Source organism: Gymnoscopelus braueri (assembly GCF_963280865.1).
Source record: "Gymnoscopelus braueri genome assembly, chromosome: 2".
Taxonomy (NCBI): Eukaryota; Metazoa; Chordata; class Actinopteri; order Myctophiformes; family Myctophidae; genus Gymnoscopelus; species Gymnoscopelus braueri.
Window position 1 is genome coordinate 55,225,469 of NC_137604.1, and position 17,397 is coordinate 55,242,865.

General features: G+C 41.9%; 1 protein-coding gene across 2 annotated transcripts in view; it reads left to right on the forward strand.

Moving 5' to 3' along the window:
- The window catches only part of akt3b (v-akt murine thymoma viral oncogene homolog 3b), a 29,004-nt gene extending 11,922 nt beyond the window's left edge, over positions 1–17,082 (forward strand). For both annotated transcript variants that reach the window (XM_080419727.1, XM_080419728.1), the window contains exons 6-14: positions 906–1,037; positions 3,804–3,869; positions 4,850–4,918; positions 5,416–5,538; positions 5,949–6,077; positions 6,520–6,734; positions 9,393–9,480; positions 11,337–11,439; positions 13,946–17,082. In XM_080419727.1, the coding sequence (XP_080275853.1) occupies positions 906–1,037; positions 3,804–3,869; positions 4,850–4,918; positions 5,416–5,538; positions 5,949–6,077; positions 6,520–6,734; positions 9,393–9,480; positions 11,337–11,439; positions 13,946–14,031 (1,011 nt within the window). In that variant the 3' untranslated portion in view covers positions 14,032–17,082. The remainder of the gene's footprint in view (positions 1–905; positions 1,038–3,803; positions 3,870–4,849; positions 4,919–5,415; positions 5,539–5,948; positions 6,078–6,519; positions 6,735–9,392; positions 9,481–11,336; positions 11,440–13,945) is intronic.
- Positions 17,083–17,397: the final 315 nt, after the last annotated feature.

A 17,397-nucleotide genomic window follows, 5' to 3' on the forward strand; every position in this document is an offset into this window, starting at 1 on the left:
CCCATTATTACATAGGCAATTGGCACTGGGTGAAAAAAATGGGTTACAAAATCGTGGGATAAACATTTTTTGGGGAAAAAAAGGACCCCCAAATTGATATGTATTTGGCTGAGGACCCCCATCTGAAAATGTTTTGTGCCAAGGACCCCCAGAGGAGAAGATTTATGTTAACAAATATTTAAAATTAAAAATAAAAATTTCCAAACATTTCAGAAGATTCTACTAGCTTGCAGCGCGGCACTAAGTGACGCGCTGTGAGCTTGTAGATCTGCTATTTTTTTATAGCCAAATGGATAAAGTGGTTAAAATGATTGTGATGATGTATCAAAACATTTTGCTGAGGACCCCCTGGAACCCCCCTAAGCGCTGCAAAATGTGTCATCTTAATGTAAACAAGATTGCATGCAACTTTTGCAGTACATTGGTCACATTACATAACATAATGGAATTACACACAATTTCACCTTTAATTGCCAAGTACAACTGATATTCTGTTGTTGAAACGTTTGAGTTACAAAGATAACAGATGCTTTGTACTGCGTTTAGAGTTGAGTAGCTTGGAAAGAATGGGCGTGTGAAAGTGTCCTCTTTAGACTTAATTTTATACTTTCTTGTAAGATAAGAAATAAGATAAGACCAGATGATAAAGACACTTTAGAAGTCACTTTTGACCTCTAAATGATGGATGGGGGTTATTTGATAAAGTGGCTTGTAGAGTGGACAAACTCATTTCACCCTAACTTTACTGACATTTTGTTTTGTTTTTGTTAATTCCCCTCCTGCTTGTAAGGGAGTAGCACTGTATGTACTTACTTATAGGAGGAAGAAAGAATATTGAGCGATGGGGAACCAGATGCTTTCTGAGGTTGTTTTTGTGCCTCACTTCTTCTTTTTCTCTTTTCCAGACAATGAATGACTTTGACTATCTGAAGCTTTTGGGGAAGGGCACCTTTGGGAAGGTCATTCTGGTGAAAGAGAAAGCAAGTGGCATCTATTACGCCATGAAGATCCTGAAGAAGGAAGTCATAATTGCCAAGGTTGTTCCCTTCATTGGTTTAGGTTTATTATTGTTTACTTGTTTCCAGAGCACTCTGAAAATATCTTTAAAGCTGCAATGCATAAGACTTTGAACCTGGGTTCAAAGTCCTTTGTGGAATTTGAACCCAGGTCAATTTCTTTTTACCAGTGAGCTAAGACAGGCTTTGAGCTTCAAGTAATGCCACTTATCAACTAGTAGTGTTCCTACCTGAACACAGGGTCCACATTTTTCAATAGAAGAGTAGGTAGTCCACCTCCAACCACTGCAGCTGTGCTACTGTAGTTACAGTATATTGTATTAGCATACTCTGCCATACAGATTGGTCAAAATACCGGTTTATTCACGAAAGTTCCAGATTGCAAAAAAAAAAGAGAAAGATTGTACCATTAATGTTTAAAGTTTATTTTGTTAATTATTAGCACATCGTACTCTACCATGCTGTTTTACTGTACAATGAGAAAGCACCAGTGCCAGGTTTCATTATACTGCTTCTGTGTACTGCAATTAAGTGTTGACCTATGTTGAGCAAAATGTCTTTTGCACCAGAAGATTTCGCAAACAACACCCCCATCGCTGTGAATCTTCTCATCACTTGACAACAAGGCAGGCGCGCCGACAGCCAGACAGCGAGGCTTGTGAGGGGTGTCTGAGCGCAGTGGTGTAGTCTAGTTTTTTGCTGAGCATAGACTGTGATTATTTATATATATGTGTAGTGTAATAATAATATTATTAGTAATAATAATAGGCCAATAATACATGCATCCACACATAACTGAGAGCATTCAGTAAGACTGAAATACAGTTCTATACCCAGTTATAATGGTAGAAGGGGCCAATTACATTTACAGCTAGAGGGATTTAAATGCTTTCTACATGACGGTGGCCTTGCGGTGCACATCTTAAAAAGATTGCTTTGAACAAACTTCTTTCTTGGTGGTCCGATCTTCATCAGCAGCAGTAGACGAATGAATTAATGATGCCTCATGCCTGCGTTTTCATACTCTGTGTTGTTGTTGTTGTTGCACTGGTGTATGTGCGGTTTCTATTGTGAATACTAATTAAGTGGGCAGTGGGCTATCTGGGTGCGGTCAAATACCAAAAATGATCACATCAACGGATGAGGCCATATCTGTTCACGTTAACTACTTCGAAACCCGCGAGCCCCTCCCCAGCTGTGTTCACACTACAGTACTCTCTGACAGACTTGCCAAACTACAGACACATATTTTAAAACATTTGCAGAGTGTAGACGGTGTCTATAGCATCTATACGTAGACTACACCACTGCCCAGTGGCGTAAACACACCTTTTTCCGCATGGGTTTTCAGATCAAAAGGGCCCCCCCCCGGACCGTTTTGTCATCGGGGGGGGGGGGGGGGGGGGGGTTTCACTGTTTTAGCACTCCTTCAGCAGCCACTGCTTCTAAATTTCGGCGTTTTTTGGCGATAGTTCTGTCTTCTTTCACTTTCTCCACACCATTTGGTGCTAAGAGGAACTAAAAGAAATTTAAATCCTCGCCAGCAGGGGGGCCCCCTTGCGGTGAAATCCCGCGTATGGGTTTTCATAACCCGGCAACCCTATGTAAATTACGCCACTGCCACTGCCTGACTGAGCTGGCATGCGAGCGAGTGCCCGTTCCAAGCAGCCGATGGCCTTGTCAAGCTGTAGTGAACGGAATAGTTTATCACCTGTTTCCAAATTTCACACATTAGCGAGTTAGTTAGCTACATACAGATTGGCTACAAGCGGACACACTACACTTCCGTCCAGCCATGTAGCCGATGAAAACAATGGCTGTGGTTTTTGCAATTTTCTGGTTACACTTTTCAATGTTATATATTATTATGATCGAACAGTACAGGCTCAGGCCTTTAGATTTGGAGTCACTGGACAAAAAGGAATTATTCATTATTCTAAATCAGTAAGATCAAACAACTTACTGTTTGAAAAAGGCAGTTTGAAAAAAGACACTTTGATTTGATTTCTGACGATTCTCTGACACATCACATTTTTGCAAAATTCTTTCCCACTATCTAAAACAAGTAAGACGCGCGAACGCGGGAAGCGAACGCCAAAAAAATAAATAATAATGACAAAATATTATTAAAAAAAACAGTAACCAATAAAAAAATATATAAAAAATACAAAAAAAATCTGCGTTAAAAGGAGCATCTCAGAAAAATACAAATTCACAAAAAAAAAACTTTGAATGTTTTTGAACAATTCAACAAAGTGTTTGAAGTGCCTGTTTCACCCACTTCCGGGGGGCGGAGACAAAATCCGAGCCCGAAGTATTTGTTCGTAGACCCCCACTTAGGGGGGGTAGAAAAAGTTTCGGAGCGATTTGGGCACTTTTCATTTAACATGGGGTTTCAATGGGGAGTTTTTAGGAGCCTTCTCCGGGGCGTGGCTTCCGGGGGAAGGGGCAGGCTTAAACGCAACCTTGACAGGTGTGTTGAGTTTTTAAAGACCTTTCATTTGATGTATGGTACGTCTATATTGGACATTTACTTGGCTGCACACAGGCAGTACACACAATATGCACACAGAAGCGCACACACACAAGCCGAGCACGGTGTCATAGTAAGCTCCACTTGCGCGGAGGCGCGCCTTCCGCTGCGTTCGCAACAATATAGGATTTGAGTCAATTTGACGCATCTCTGCAAATGTTGAAAAATGCAAACCGTAGCCTGTAGCAATGTTGTTTTTGTGTACTGACCTGTCCCCCATCTTTGTTTGTATCTTCTTTCTTTTTGTATCACAGGATGAAGTTGCTCACACACTCACAGAAAGTAGGGTATTAAAAAACACCCGACATCCATTCTTAACTGTGAGTATGGCCCACCCAACACTCGGGTAACATTGCATCTAGCTAGATCTGTGACGTGTTAACAGAAGCCTTGTCTTGAAATTGATCCACATTCCACACGCAATTTGTCTGAAAGGGAAGCAGACCCTCAACCTTCTCAATTCCACGACTGCTTTGACAAGCGCCGTGGAAAGGATAAAGACTCGAAGGACACACCGAAGTTATCATTTTAGATAGATTGCTCATTCCGATTTTTCTTTATGCAGTTCAGAGGCCGTCACTCAAAAACAAAACAAAACATTTTATTACTTTTTACTGTGGACAGTAAGGACAGTGCACATTAACACATCGACCGCCAGAGGTTAATCTCATAATGTACTCACCAGTGCCAAGGTGTTTTTGTTGTTTTTTTCATGTCGCCATAGATCTTGTTAAAATCCTTAAGATTGAGCCGTAAACGGTCTGTTTACATCCGCGACATCTCAACGTATCTCCCAGTGAAAATCACGTGTCAAACGGGGCATCCATGTTGTAGTTAGAGCGGATTACGTTAAACAGTGAAATGCGAGGAGAAAAAACTACAGGAAGAGAATTGAGTTTCAGTTTCGTCTGTAGAATGGGAGCGGACGTGATCGTCAAAACCGGATCCCAAATAATTCCGTTTCCGGTCATCAAACCGGAAACGGAAGTGGATAAAAAAAAATCCGAAAGTGAACCCGGACATTTGTAGCGCGAAAAGACCGTGGACCGTAGGGCTACGGTCTCGGCGCTTAACAGTTGGATTTAACGGACCGTAGGACTACGTTCTTGGCGGTTAATGTGTTAATGAACATTTCAATCAATAAACATGATTTCATGTAAATATTCTGGATTTAGCTAGAAGCTCAATTCTATCCGTAGTCCCACATACAAATACAGCACAGTTAAAAATACCATACCTGATTTAAGCCTAACTAACAACCTATACCTACTGTAAGTCTAATCCCTTCTTCTTTTTTCAGTCTCTGAAGTATTCGTTCCAGACTAAGGATCGACTGTGCTTTGTCATGGAATACGTCAACGGAGGAGAGGTAAGGAGCCTCGTCATTATTACCTTCATGGGCACGATGAGGTTTCCACTTCAAAACAGGGTGTCTCGAAGAGTTCAAACAAAGTGCCCGTATCATTATTTCTCATCACATATCTGTTTGTGGGCCCTTAAACGGTAAAATAACCCACCTGTACAAGCTGTATTCCTCTCCATTGTACTGATAACTTGTTTGCTCTCCTTGTGCCGAGGTAGCAGTGATAATTTGGTTCTCGGGGAGACCAAGGTTTCTAAATGACGCCAGCCTTATAAACATGCCCCGGCTACCACTGTAGCATCCATCTCCTCATATCGATCAGATTAGAGATTTAGAGAGAGTTTTTTCTTCTTTTCTCTGTAAGCCTTATACAGTGAGAATGCAACATTTAAAAGACCTCTCCCTGCCATGTATTAAACATGTGATTTAATCTCACCTGGTGTAATCCCATCCCCGCCATGGGATGCTAGTGTACTATTGATGTGCTTTTCTCTGTTCGGCAGCTGTTTTTCCACTTATCGAGAGAGCGAGTGTTCTCTGAGGACCGGACCCGCTTCTACGGTGCCGAGATTGTCTCTGCTTTAGACTACCTACATTCTGCTAAGATCGTCTACCGTGATTTGAAGGTAGACCACACACACCGTCAACTACTTCTGTACAAGATAGGGCTTATAGTACTGTATGTTTTTGCTGATATCAAAACACGATGACATGTCTAATGTTATATGAAGAACCTCACACAATTAATTAAGATATTAACATTTCTTTACTTGATGTTGTGGGAAAATTATCGTAATGAAGAATTGGAACAAAGGAATGCAGACATGAAATTATTGTCTCTGCACTATTCCAAATTAGCCTTTGTCTAATTTTCCAATTTTTAAGTGTTCAATCCTCACATGTACTATAACATGACGAACAGGCAGGAACAAATCCGCAACGTAATCTACATAATATTCAATCTACTTTTATCTGCATTTCTACAATAATAGTCTTAATTGGCATGATAACACCACCTCATGTTAACCTCAATCAGCTGGAGAACCTTATGTTGGACAAAGATGGCCACATCAAGATCACTGACTTTGGCCTCTGCAAAGAGGGCATCACTGACGCTGCCACCATGAAGACCTTCTGTGGAACACCAGAGTACCTGGCGCCTGAGGTCAGATGCTATCATGATTAGAGCCCCACCGATGCCACGTTTTAGGGTCCAATGCCTATCCCGATTTAGACGTCCTAGACCACCCATTACCAATGTTTTGACCGATATGTTGTGTAAAAAATATATCGTGGCTTTGAACCCTGACAGACATACAGAAATTCTGTGAATTTATAGATAGATATAATAAACTTTGATATATGGAAAGAACATTTAATTTTCAATAGACGAAGAACTATAATTAACCCATTAGAATGGGGAACGCATCTGTGTAACCACTTAAACCATTATTTTATACTTTGGCCATTCAAAAATAGCAGATATACAAGCTCTTAGGGAAATCTTTGAATATATATATTTTTAAAGCAAACATTTTTAACTCAAATCCCCCCACTGCGTGTTGAATGACACGTTGTCGCCCCCCCCCCCCCCTCAATGTCCCCAGGTCCTAGAGGACAACGACTACGGCCGGGCGGTGGACTGGTGGGGACTGGGCGTGGTCACGTATGAGATGATGTGCGGCCGGCTGCCCTTCTACAACCAGGACCACGAGAAGCTGTTTGAGCTCATCCTCATGGAGGAGATCAAGTTCCCACGAACCCTGTCGTCTGACGCCAAGTCCCTGCTGTCTGGCCTGCTCATCAAGGATCCCAACAAACGGTATGCATGGATGGACACACACACACACACACACACACACACACACACACACACACACACACACACACACACACACACACACACACACACACACACACACACACACACAGCTTGTAAATCGGCTATTTTGGGTGTGCGACACAAATAAATGGAATTTCATTTATTTTATTTCCTTCTTTTTTTATACCATAACCCATTCAATCCGGGAACGCATCTGTGTCATTTTCTTTGCTATAATTTTTTTTGCAGATATACAAGCTCTCGTTGCCACGCTATGAGCTTGTAGATCTGCTATTTTCGAAAAATCGATTTTGAGATTTGTGCAAATCTTTGAATATAATGTATACATTTGTAACTCAAATCTTTGCTTCTGGGGGGTTCCTGGAACAAAATATTTTGATATGGGGGTCTGTGGCCAAATACATATAATTTTTGGGGCCCTTGACATGAAAAATGTTTGAGAACCACTGATATTATAGCCTCGATCTCCAGGCTTTTATTTATTAGTTTTGCTAAAAAATAAAAGCCTGGATCAGCGAGTCTGTGTTCCGGGTATAGGAAGTGTTTCATTTCCCCAACCAACCAGAGTGCAGTGGGCGTCGCTCGTAATGTTGTGTTGACGGGGCGGGGGCTGACGAACAGATCGGTGAACCAATGGGATCACACGCATTCTCTCTCCTTAAACCCGCCCCTCTAGGCACGAAAGCTAGAAGGCTAGGGCAGCCTACTGATATTATAGCAACATACGTTTTTCAGAAAACTGTTTTCTACAAAACTGACATTTGTAGAATCCCCAGAAGCAAACATTTGAGTTACAAATGTCTTAAAATAATAATAATATATATATTCAAAGATTTGCACAAATGTTCATGATCTTTCACAAATAAATTGCAGATATACAAGATCATAGCGAGTGCCGCTCTATGAGCTTGTAGATCTGCTATTTTTAATAGCCAAAGCAATCTGAAAATGACACTGCGTTCCCGGTCTTAATGGGTTAATACAAATATGGAAGCACAGCATTACACGTCCCCGTGCATGCACACATACAAACTCAAACATTTGAACACTCCCACATTGTACATCCGGAACAGAGACATGCCCAGGAACCCAAGGGAGTCTCTTGACTCAATGAGTCAACAAGCAAATATGCTGGAACAGCTACATATTTTCCAGTTCATAAAGACAGTTGTTGACTCACAGCTGACTCTTTACTCTGCTTACTCTGATCTTAAATCTAGAAGACCATATTAACCAACGTCCTGATGTTTGTTCACATGCACAGATGCAATCACTTTTTTCTGTTGTCTTCAAGGCTATGGTGGCTTGTAAAAATCCTGCGGTTCACCAGCCACTTCGCTGGCCAACTAGGTTTTCTGAATACAGTAGGGCCTCCAAATGATGGCCCCCAAAACAACCCGTTCTCATCATATTTCATATAGGCATCATATTTCACTGCTTGGTCAGGTGCCTTTCGTGTTCAAACGCTGACGCCACGGGTGCCCTTTTGCGTGCCATGTTGACGCCAAGGGAACAATCATAAACCGATTTCCAGCCTATCGGTATGCAACTTCGACTATCGGTATGCAACTTCGACTATCGGTATGCAACTTCGACTATCGGTATGCAACTTCGACTATCGGTATGCAACTTCGAACAGCTCTGAGTTGGCAGAAGTGGGCTTGAGTCCTGTGAGGCGTGCGGCGTGCCCAATAAGGCGATAGCCGAGCAAGTGCCCGTGTCTGCCTTGCTGTCGATATTCTTTTTTTGGGGGCTTTTTCCGCCTTTATTGATAGGATAGTAGGCTGACAGGAAATGGGGAGAGAGATGGGGGGGTGACACACAGCAAAGGTCGTCGGGATCGGGAGTCGAACCCGCGACACACTGTCAAGCTGGATTACCAGCGTATGTACCGCCTGGACCGCTAGGCCAGCGGGCGCCCCTTGCTGTTGACATTCTTATTGCAAAAACAAAACTGAAACTGTGCCATGTGTTGTTTTCGATGTTAAGTCTACATGGTCTGCATTCTGTCATCACGTGACAGACTTCTATAGAAGTTTTTTGATGTCCTCTTGCATCCAAACCTGATGCTAGAGGGCTTTCATTACCAAGTGGCAAAATATGACGCCTTGGTGTTAGTCCATACCAGTCAAACGGACTGGTATTTCATTCGATTTGACATCTTTATTAACAATGATCATACGTATGCACAAAACATACAACTGCACACAACTGTCACAAGAAAGCTCGAAAGCTTATTTCCATTGCGGTCCTTTGGTGTAGGCGTGTAAGTATGTAAACTGAGAGTGTTGTGTATGATGTGTGTATTGGTGCGCTTTTATTGCATTGTAGTTAATGCAATAAACCAAAAGCAATAACAAATATTTAAATATAATCAAATACATATGATCAATATATAATACTGTACAGTGCGTGCATTTGGCTGGAGTTAAATACCCCACCGTGAGATAGACCTTTTTGTCTCAATTCCAACATAGATGGAAAAACAGTAGGAAAAAGGAGGCTACTGCACCTGAAGGGAGTGAACTCATTCACCCTGGGAAGTTATTTTTGGGCACGGCAGCAGAGGCAGATATTCTTGTTCAATTGATGGCGACATGAAAGAGCGGAGCATGATGTTTGGTTTTTCACCGGCAGGCTGGGCGGAGGGCCGGATGATGCTAAGGAGATCATGCGCCACAGTTACTTCGTCACCGTCGACTGGCAGGACGTCTACGACAAGAAGGTATGTGCAGGATCTATAGCCGCCACACTGCAAAATACTCAGTGATAACGTAACTCCTAACAAATGGAACCGATTACACATTTCACGATTAATTGTCACTCAAATAATTGTGATTAACGATTTAATTGTGTGTTTGGCATTGAACATTAGAACGTATGAATACAAATAAAATGTATGTTTGCCTTTTAGGCTGCGTAATAACAAAATGCACATGGCTGATGTAACTTAAAAATAACTTAAATATACAAATAAATTATTAACATATTTAATCATTTTATACATATAAAATAGCAGAAATAGCTGACGCGTTGTAAGCTTGTAGATCTGCTATTTCTGCTTTTTTTAATTTATTTTTTTAATGTGTGAAAATGTTTCAACATGGAGACGATTATAACGATTATGCAAAAATAATTGAGATTATCTCAAATAATTGCGATTAGACAATTGTATTAAAGTTATATTGTATTAACATACTCTACCATACAGATTGGACAAAACAACATTTTGCAATAAACAGAGAATAACTTTATTTAAGGGACAGGTTAGGTTCCACCCAAATTTGATCCATCATGGTATTTTAATTATCTTATTTACAGTTATTCTCTTAACGTATTACTAATTTGGAGTTGGAGTTTTGATTATTGTGCTCAACTGATGCAATGTGAGCCTGAAATGTGGTTGTTGTATAGCACAGCATGTAATTATGGAGTATGTTTTCCTGCAATTGATCTATCTACCAGTAGATGAATCACTTGAAACCCAGCTTCCATATTCTGGGTGGAACATCGGCCCAAAATAGCACTTCTACAAGCTCACTGTGCGTGAGTTTGTAGATCTGCTATTTTTGGCGAAGATATTTGGTGTAGAGGGGGAAAAGGTGGTCCAAGGACCACCCAAATTGATATATATTTGGCCGCGGACCTAGCCTGGCTCCACCCCCTGAATCCTTTGCCTAGCATTCAGGGTCTGGTGACGCTTTCGAAGGCGGGTGTTGCTCGGTTGAAAATCTGTACGACGAATCGGGATCGGGACAATCCAGTATGAACCAATCGCGTTGGCTCATAGTGGAGTCCCACTTTGGCCACGCCCCCATCTCAGAACTCCGCTGCATTGAGAGGGCTTTCAGACTGAATAATGGAGTGAAACGAAATGAAAATTCAGGCTGAGTGTCAGGCTACCGCGGACCCCCATCTGAAAATGTTTTGTGCCAGAGACCCCCAGAAGACAAGATTTGTGTTAAAAAAAATGTAATTACATTTTTTTTTCAAAAATAGCAGATGTACAAGCTCGCAGCGCTGTGAGCTTGTAGTTCTGCTATTTTTTATACCACTTTTCTAAACCAATGTTGTAAGTAAATCCTAAACGTTTTCTGAAAAACTTATGTTGCTATACCTATATTGCTCAAATCTAAAATGACACAGATGCCTTCCCGGTTTTAATGGGTTAAAAAGGGGAAGACCACTCATTTTCAACATTGAACTATGTCTTTAATACACCTTAGAGCTGTTGTGTGGAAATAAGAAAAAAGTCCCCCCCCCCCCCCCCTCTATGTTGCCTAGAACTGGATAATTGATTGAGGTCATGTGATCAGTGACATACGCAGGGTGTACTTTTGGCTGAGGGGGCGGAGCCAAAAGTACACCCTGCGTATGTCACCGATCACATGACCTCAATCAATTATCCTTTTCTAGGCAACACAGAAGGGGGGGGGACTTTTTTCTTAATTCCACGCAACAGCTCTAATATAAGGTGTATTAAAGACATAGTTCAATGTTGAAAATGAGTGGTCTTCCCCTTTAAGTGGTTTTATAAAAAAAGGAAAAGGTACTGACCCTCCCATTACCTGTCCTCTCCAGCTGGTCCCGCCCTTCATGCCACAGGTCTCCTCTGAGACGGACACACGCTACTTTGACGAGGAGTTCACGGCTCAGACCATCACCATCACTCCCCCAGAAAAATGTGAGTGCCATTTTTCACAGTTTCCCAGGTGCATCTGTCCCTGCAGCTTACCGGTAAATTCTTTTATCTTCATAATTTTTCTTCCAAGCGAGTCCAGTGTTGATTTCGTCGACTAAAACTATGATGAAAAATGGTCGTCGACTACCTTTTTTCACTGACGAAAACTAAATAAAAACTAAGCTACGATGACTAAAACTAAGACTAAATATATTGACAATTTCGTCAACAAATAAAAACTAGATGAAAATGTTAGGGAGGAACTAGTGGAGAATTGAGATGCAGTAGAACTAAAAGACAAGTCATTTTATGTTTGGTTGTGCTTAGGTGTTGCGCTCTGAAAATAGCAGATCTACAAGCTCTCAACACGTCGAGCTTGTAGATCGGCTATTTTCAGCATGCAACTAAGTGTAAAATCAGCCATTACGACGCCAACAAGGTCTGCCAAAATAAGTTTTAGTCGACTAAATCAACTGTAGATTTAGTCGACTATAAACTTAGGATATTTAGTCGACTAAAACTAGACAAAAACTAAAACATTTCAGATGACTAAAATATGACTACATGGAATTTTGTTCAAAAGACTGACTAAAACTAAATCAAAATTTGCTGTCAAAATCATCACTTCTTCCAACGTAGTCATTCAGTCATTTGTTGGGGGCACGGTGGCGCAGTCGGTAGCGCTGTCGCCTCACAGCTAGAAGGTCCCGCCGGGGACGCTCTGGGTGCTGGGGGCGTGTCTTCTCCTCTGCGTCATCAGCGCCCATACCCTAGGTGGGGTTGGCGAAAGGTTCTACTCTGTGTGGAGTTTGCATGTTCTCCCCGTGTCTCTCAGGGTAGTTAATACCCTCACAAAAACATGTAGTAATCCTGGTTGCTATACCGCCTCCCCCATGACAGCCGGGGCGCCTGATGGAGGAGAAGGGAACTGGTTGGAATAACGTGTTCCTTCCACGCGCTATGTCCAACCAGGGAAACTCCCCCTGTCAGGTGACAAGAAGGTCAGTTGGCTCTCATGCATTGAAGGAGGCATGAGCTCGGCCCTGGCCTCCCTAGGCTGGTGAGGGGAGTGTAGCGCCCAGGATCACTTAGAAAATTGGCACCGGGTGAAAAAATAAGGGTTACGAAATCGTGGGATAAAAAAAAATAATCATTTATTCCCTTGGTTTGGTTCTCTTCGTTTCATTAATACTGCACCCTCCGCACAGTAACACCCAGCCACCCACAGTGCGCTGCGTTCGGGTACACTGGCCTTCATTTTGGCTCCTACACGAACCACCAGGAATCCAGGACACCCCCAGAGAGCACAGAAAAACCCCATACACATTGCTGGGCCATTCACGGTGGCGATTTGTCGTTCGAGCCCCATCAACGTTCGATGGTATGCTATGTGCTTACCGTAGTGACCACAGGGAATGATTCCAGAGAGGGAGCCTGATAAATGGTTAACACATCCAAGGAAGTGGACGATCGAGGTTTGCAAGTGGGGCAGGCAGAGAGAGCAGGGGAGGGTGGGTGCGTTTCTGGAGGTTTAGAGGGATAAGTGAGGGTGCATGAGAGATGTGCAGAGAGAGCAGGCGAACATCCTACTATTAAATGAACACAACTTTGTTTGTCTGTCTGTCCTAATCCATTTATCTCCTCAGTGGTTTCCCCAATCGATCCAAACACATGGGCATTGACCATTGGCATATGGAGTGAGGGAGCCGATTCTTTACTTTCCCCCAATTTAAGCTGTAAATTAGCATTTTTGTTGTGGGATCTGTAGTCACAGTCGTTGTCCTGCAGGCTACGGCATCTGTAGCCACGTTCGTGGTCCCATAACCAGGCCGGACGGTGGGTGGACCTGGCTTTGGCGCTACAGTATACACACACATATTGCCAGAGAGAGAACGCCAGCACAAAGAGGAACCTGGCTCAATGGTGCAAAATTGTGTTCCCAAGCCCACACATAGATTGAGTGCACGCATCCCCAGGTTAGGACTAGTAAAGCATATATTGTGCACTCAAATTGACCAAAACGAGTGAAATGTAAAGAAATTAAATTCAGTGTAGTTAACTCTTTCAGTGCCACAATACGTCAAATACGTCATGAGGCCTGACGCCCCGTGTGCCACAATACATCAAATACGTCATGAAAAAAAAAAACATGTTCAGAACCCAAGATATGATGATTTGAAGATTTGCTGCTCCATTCACTTCTTGTTTAACTTTTTACTGAAAAAGGCTGTATCTCGGCTCCTAAGCACTTTTTTTTTTACAATTAATTTTGGTTGTGGCACTCAGAACCAAAATTCCATAAATAAGCATGGCACTGAAAGAGTTAATCATATCCTAAATAAAATGTCATAATAATAGGTGAACATTAGGCAAAAATATAAAATAACAATCTAAAACTGAAGATTCACAAGCTCACAATGCGTTTCGAGCTTGTAACAACAGTATATAGCCTATAGGGTATATATAGAGTGGTTGACACTAATACCATTCTCCCTTTCTTCCTCCTCAGTTGATGAAGATGGGATGGATGCGGCCGACAGCGAGCGAAGGCCCCATTTCCCACAGTTCTCCTACTCGGCCAGCGGGCGAGAGTGAGCGCTCCAACCCAGCCGGCCAGCCAGTATTGCCCCCATTCGTGGCCATTTTGAGGAAAACGCGTAGCCATTTTAGGAAAAAAGTCTCCCCTCTTTTTCTCCTTCTCTGCTGCCACGCAGACTGGGAGAAGTCTTTCTAGGGACTTTAAAAGAGGTTTTGCACAGTGGGATAGACTCAAACCGGTCTCCCCACACTAAAAAAAAAAAGTCTCCTACATTTTCAGCGCTATTTACTGCAGAAGGCAATGTTTTTGTTATTTATTTTTTTCTCTCTGTCAGTATTAGGTTGTCAACCCGGTTGCGTTCTTGGTTGTTATTTTGGTTGTTGTTTTTTATTTCCTTTTTTGTTTTCGTTTGACTCTTTTGCACTTGGTTTGGAAGAGCCGTTTTAGGGAACAAAACCAAAAATGTTGCCTTATGTGTGCAGATGTTTCGTATCATACCGACAGGGTGTTTTGGGGGAGTGGGAGGGCATGTGTGTGGGGGGTTGGGGGTCATTCTTGGTTGAGAATAATCCTGCCTTCAAGTCATGTTGGAAATATCGTAATTACGAGACGAGCACACGCGGATGACCCCAGCAGTGTCGTAAACTCAACATTTTCTACGAGCCTCAACTTTGCTAGTACTGTGTCGATAAAAAAATAATGGCGTTCAAATTGTGGTGGTAAGAGTTACTGGTCATTGTTGGTCACGCGACAACAATGTGTGTTCTGTGTTCATTGACGCGTCATAGCAAGATTCATGTCAAGCACCCCCAAATTGATACATATTTGGCCCCGGACCCCTTTTGAAGAGATTTTGTGCCAGGGATAGAACTTTTTCAAGATTTTTCAAAAACAAATGTCAACTCCTGGAAGTCCCTGACCCCACTTTGAGAACCATTGAGATAATATTGAGGTAATTGGCTTAATGAAATGATGAAACATAAATTCCATACCTAATACAAATCATGTGGCAGTTGCGCAAAATAAGCTTCTTCCCTTTGCCAATGAAACAACTGAAGTCATTTCCTCTACAGCGTCCATTTTGTTTCCAACCAAAACCACTTGGAACACGCAACCCGTCGTACTCGCAACTTCTAAACTCGCAAGTAGGAATTTCCCAGGAGGGCTTGAAGGCAGCATGCGTGCATGGCTCGTGGGTTCACTCAAGCCTGAGTTATACTTAGTTTGTGCACGGGTGTCGTGCACCGAGAATAGCAGGTGTACAAGCTCATGTCTTGCTCTGCGACGCATTACGAGCTTGTAGATCTACGCCAGTAGTATAAATTAGGCTTCACAAGACCAACTTTTGTTTCGCATACATACATCGCCATGGTAGTGCACATTCCCTTATCCCATGGCAACGAAAATCACTGTCTACAGGAAAAGAAAAGAAAATATACAAAGAAAATGAACAAAAGAGAAAGAAAATGGAACAGACAAGTTTATATCATTCCCTTAATTGTTGCAGTGTTTTTCTTTTCTCTTTATTCTTTAAATCCTTTTCCTCAGTTTTTTTTTCTTTTTTTCAAATAGAAACACTAACCTGCCAGAAACTGCACGGTTCACTCAGGCAACACAGAGCACAACCACATACAACTCAGATACTGTTATGGCTTCGTACACCCAGCAGGGTGGAGAAGCTACTACTATAGTTTTAAACATGGGCCTTTTTTCTCTCTCAGTCATTTAGGTTATGGATGGTTGACCTCTTTTGTTTTGTTTATTTTTCTTTCTCATAGCTGTAGAACTAGTGGTATGGATGTTTACACAATGAACGTGGCTTACTGTATGAGGGACATGTGAGTCAAACCTTATGCTGTCATAGCACACACAAACACTAATAGTAAACTATAGCTGTGAGCCCTGCCATCACGGGCTGTGACGGGCTTAAGAAATCAGTATTGGTCAAAGGAGAACTCGCATGCAAACACACACACACACACACACACACACACACACACACACACACACACACACCCCCACACACACACACACACACACACACAAACTACCATAGCAAAACGGCAGGGGTTCTGACCAATGACGAATCAGTATTGATATATTTAAAAAAAAACATTTAAAGAAATGTATTCACACACTTGATTTTAATCTCAATTGACTGTATCAATAAGTCACTGATCATATCACAGATCACATGAAACTGAGCCGTGAGACTCTCGCGTATGCAGACTGTGTTGAGGAAAGGGAGTGTAATAAGGAAAGACGTTCCCCCACCTTTGTAATGTAAATATGCAATGCCTTTTTTATTTGTTTTTGTTCTTTCGTGGCATCTTGACAGACATGAACTTGTTTGTGTGTGACTGTACTTCGAGCTTGCTGAAAAGAATAGTGACCGGAAAAAAAAATGAAATGCGAAAAAGAAAGAAAAATGACTCCGAACTGCATTTAATAATATTAAAAAGAAGGATAAGAGAAAAAAAAAGTGTCAAAAGACTGGAGCACTCAATCCTTTTTCTTTTTTTTTTTTTTAAACGCTGCGTCAACTTGTATGTTCAGAGAGGATGTCTCCGTGGAGACGAGCCTGAGCTGTTCTTGTCACCTTGGGTCCAGTGGGTGGCCAGCAGCATCCATCCAAGTTTGTGTGAGAGGACATGGATTTACTGTGGAGTATGCACTGTAATGTCTGTTTGTTTCTACAGACCCCTCCCCCTTGTTTAAAAAAGAAAAAGAAAAAAAAAAAACGTGGGACCATGGTGAAGTTTTTTGCAGTGCTGGTTTCATCAGGTTGTTCTGATCCTCATCCCCCCCCTTTTGTACCATAGTACCCGTTTTATTTATATGTTTGTGTCATTCTAGACAGTGTAACCCATTCTGTTGTCGAGTCAAAAGGCACCACTTGAAAGTTGCTGAAGGATGATGATGATGATGATGATGTTGGATGCATTAACTGAAGACTTTTTTTTTTTATCCAAACTTTTCTTTTTCTTTCTTTTTTTTTGATCGTTTGCTTGTTTGTTTTCTTACCAAAACATTAGGGCAAGAACCCAATAGTGGACTTGCATTGCCGTGGTAGTATTTATTTTGAATTAAATTAAAAGAATACATTTCAGGGTTTTGGTGTGAAATCTTTCATCACTTGATAATTACCCGGGAGGATACAGTGACGTAAATTGACGCGTCGGTCCTTTAACCCGTTAAGACCTGAGGCCGATTCTACAAATGTCTTCTAAATCCAAATGTCTGCTATATCAGTGGTGCTCAAATGTTTTCATGTCAAGGACCCCCAAAATTATATGTATTTGGCTGCTGACCCTTTGTGCCAGGGACCCCCAGAAACAAAGATTTGAGTTAAAAATGTTCGCTCTAAAAATATACTAAGATTTGCACACATTTTCACTTTTTTTTAAATAGCCGTGCACGCT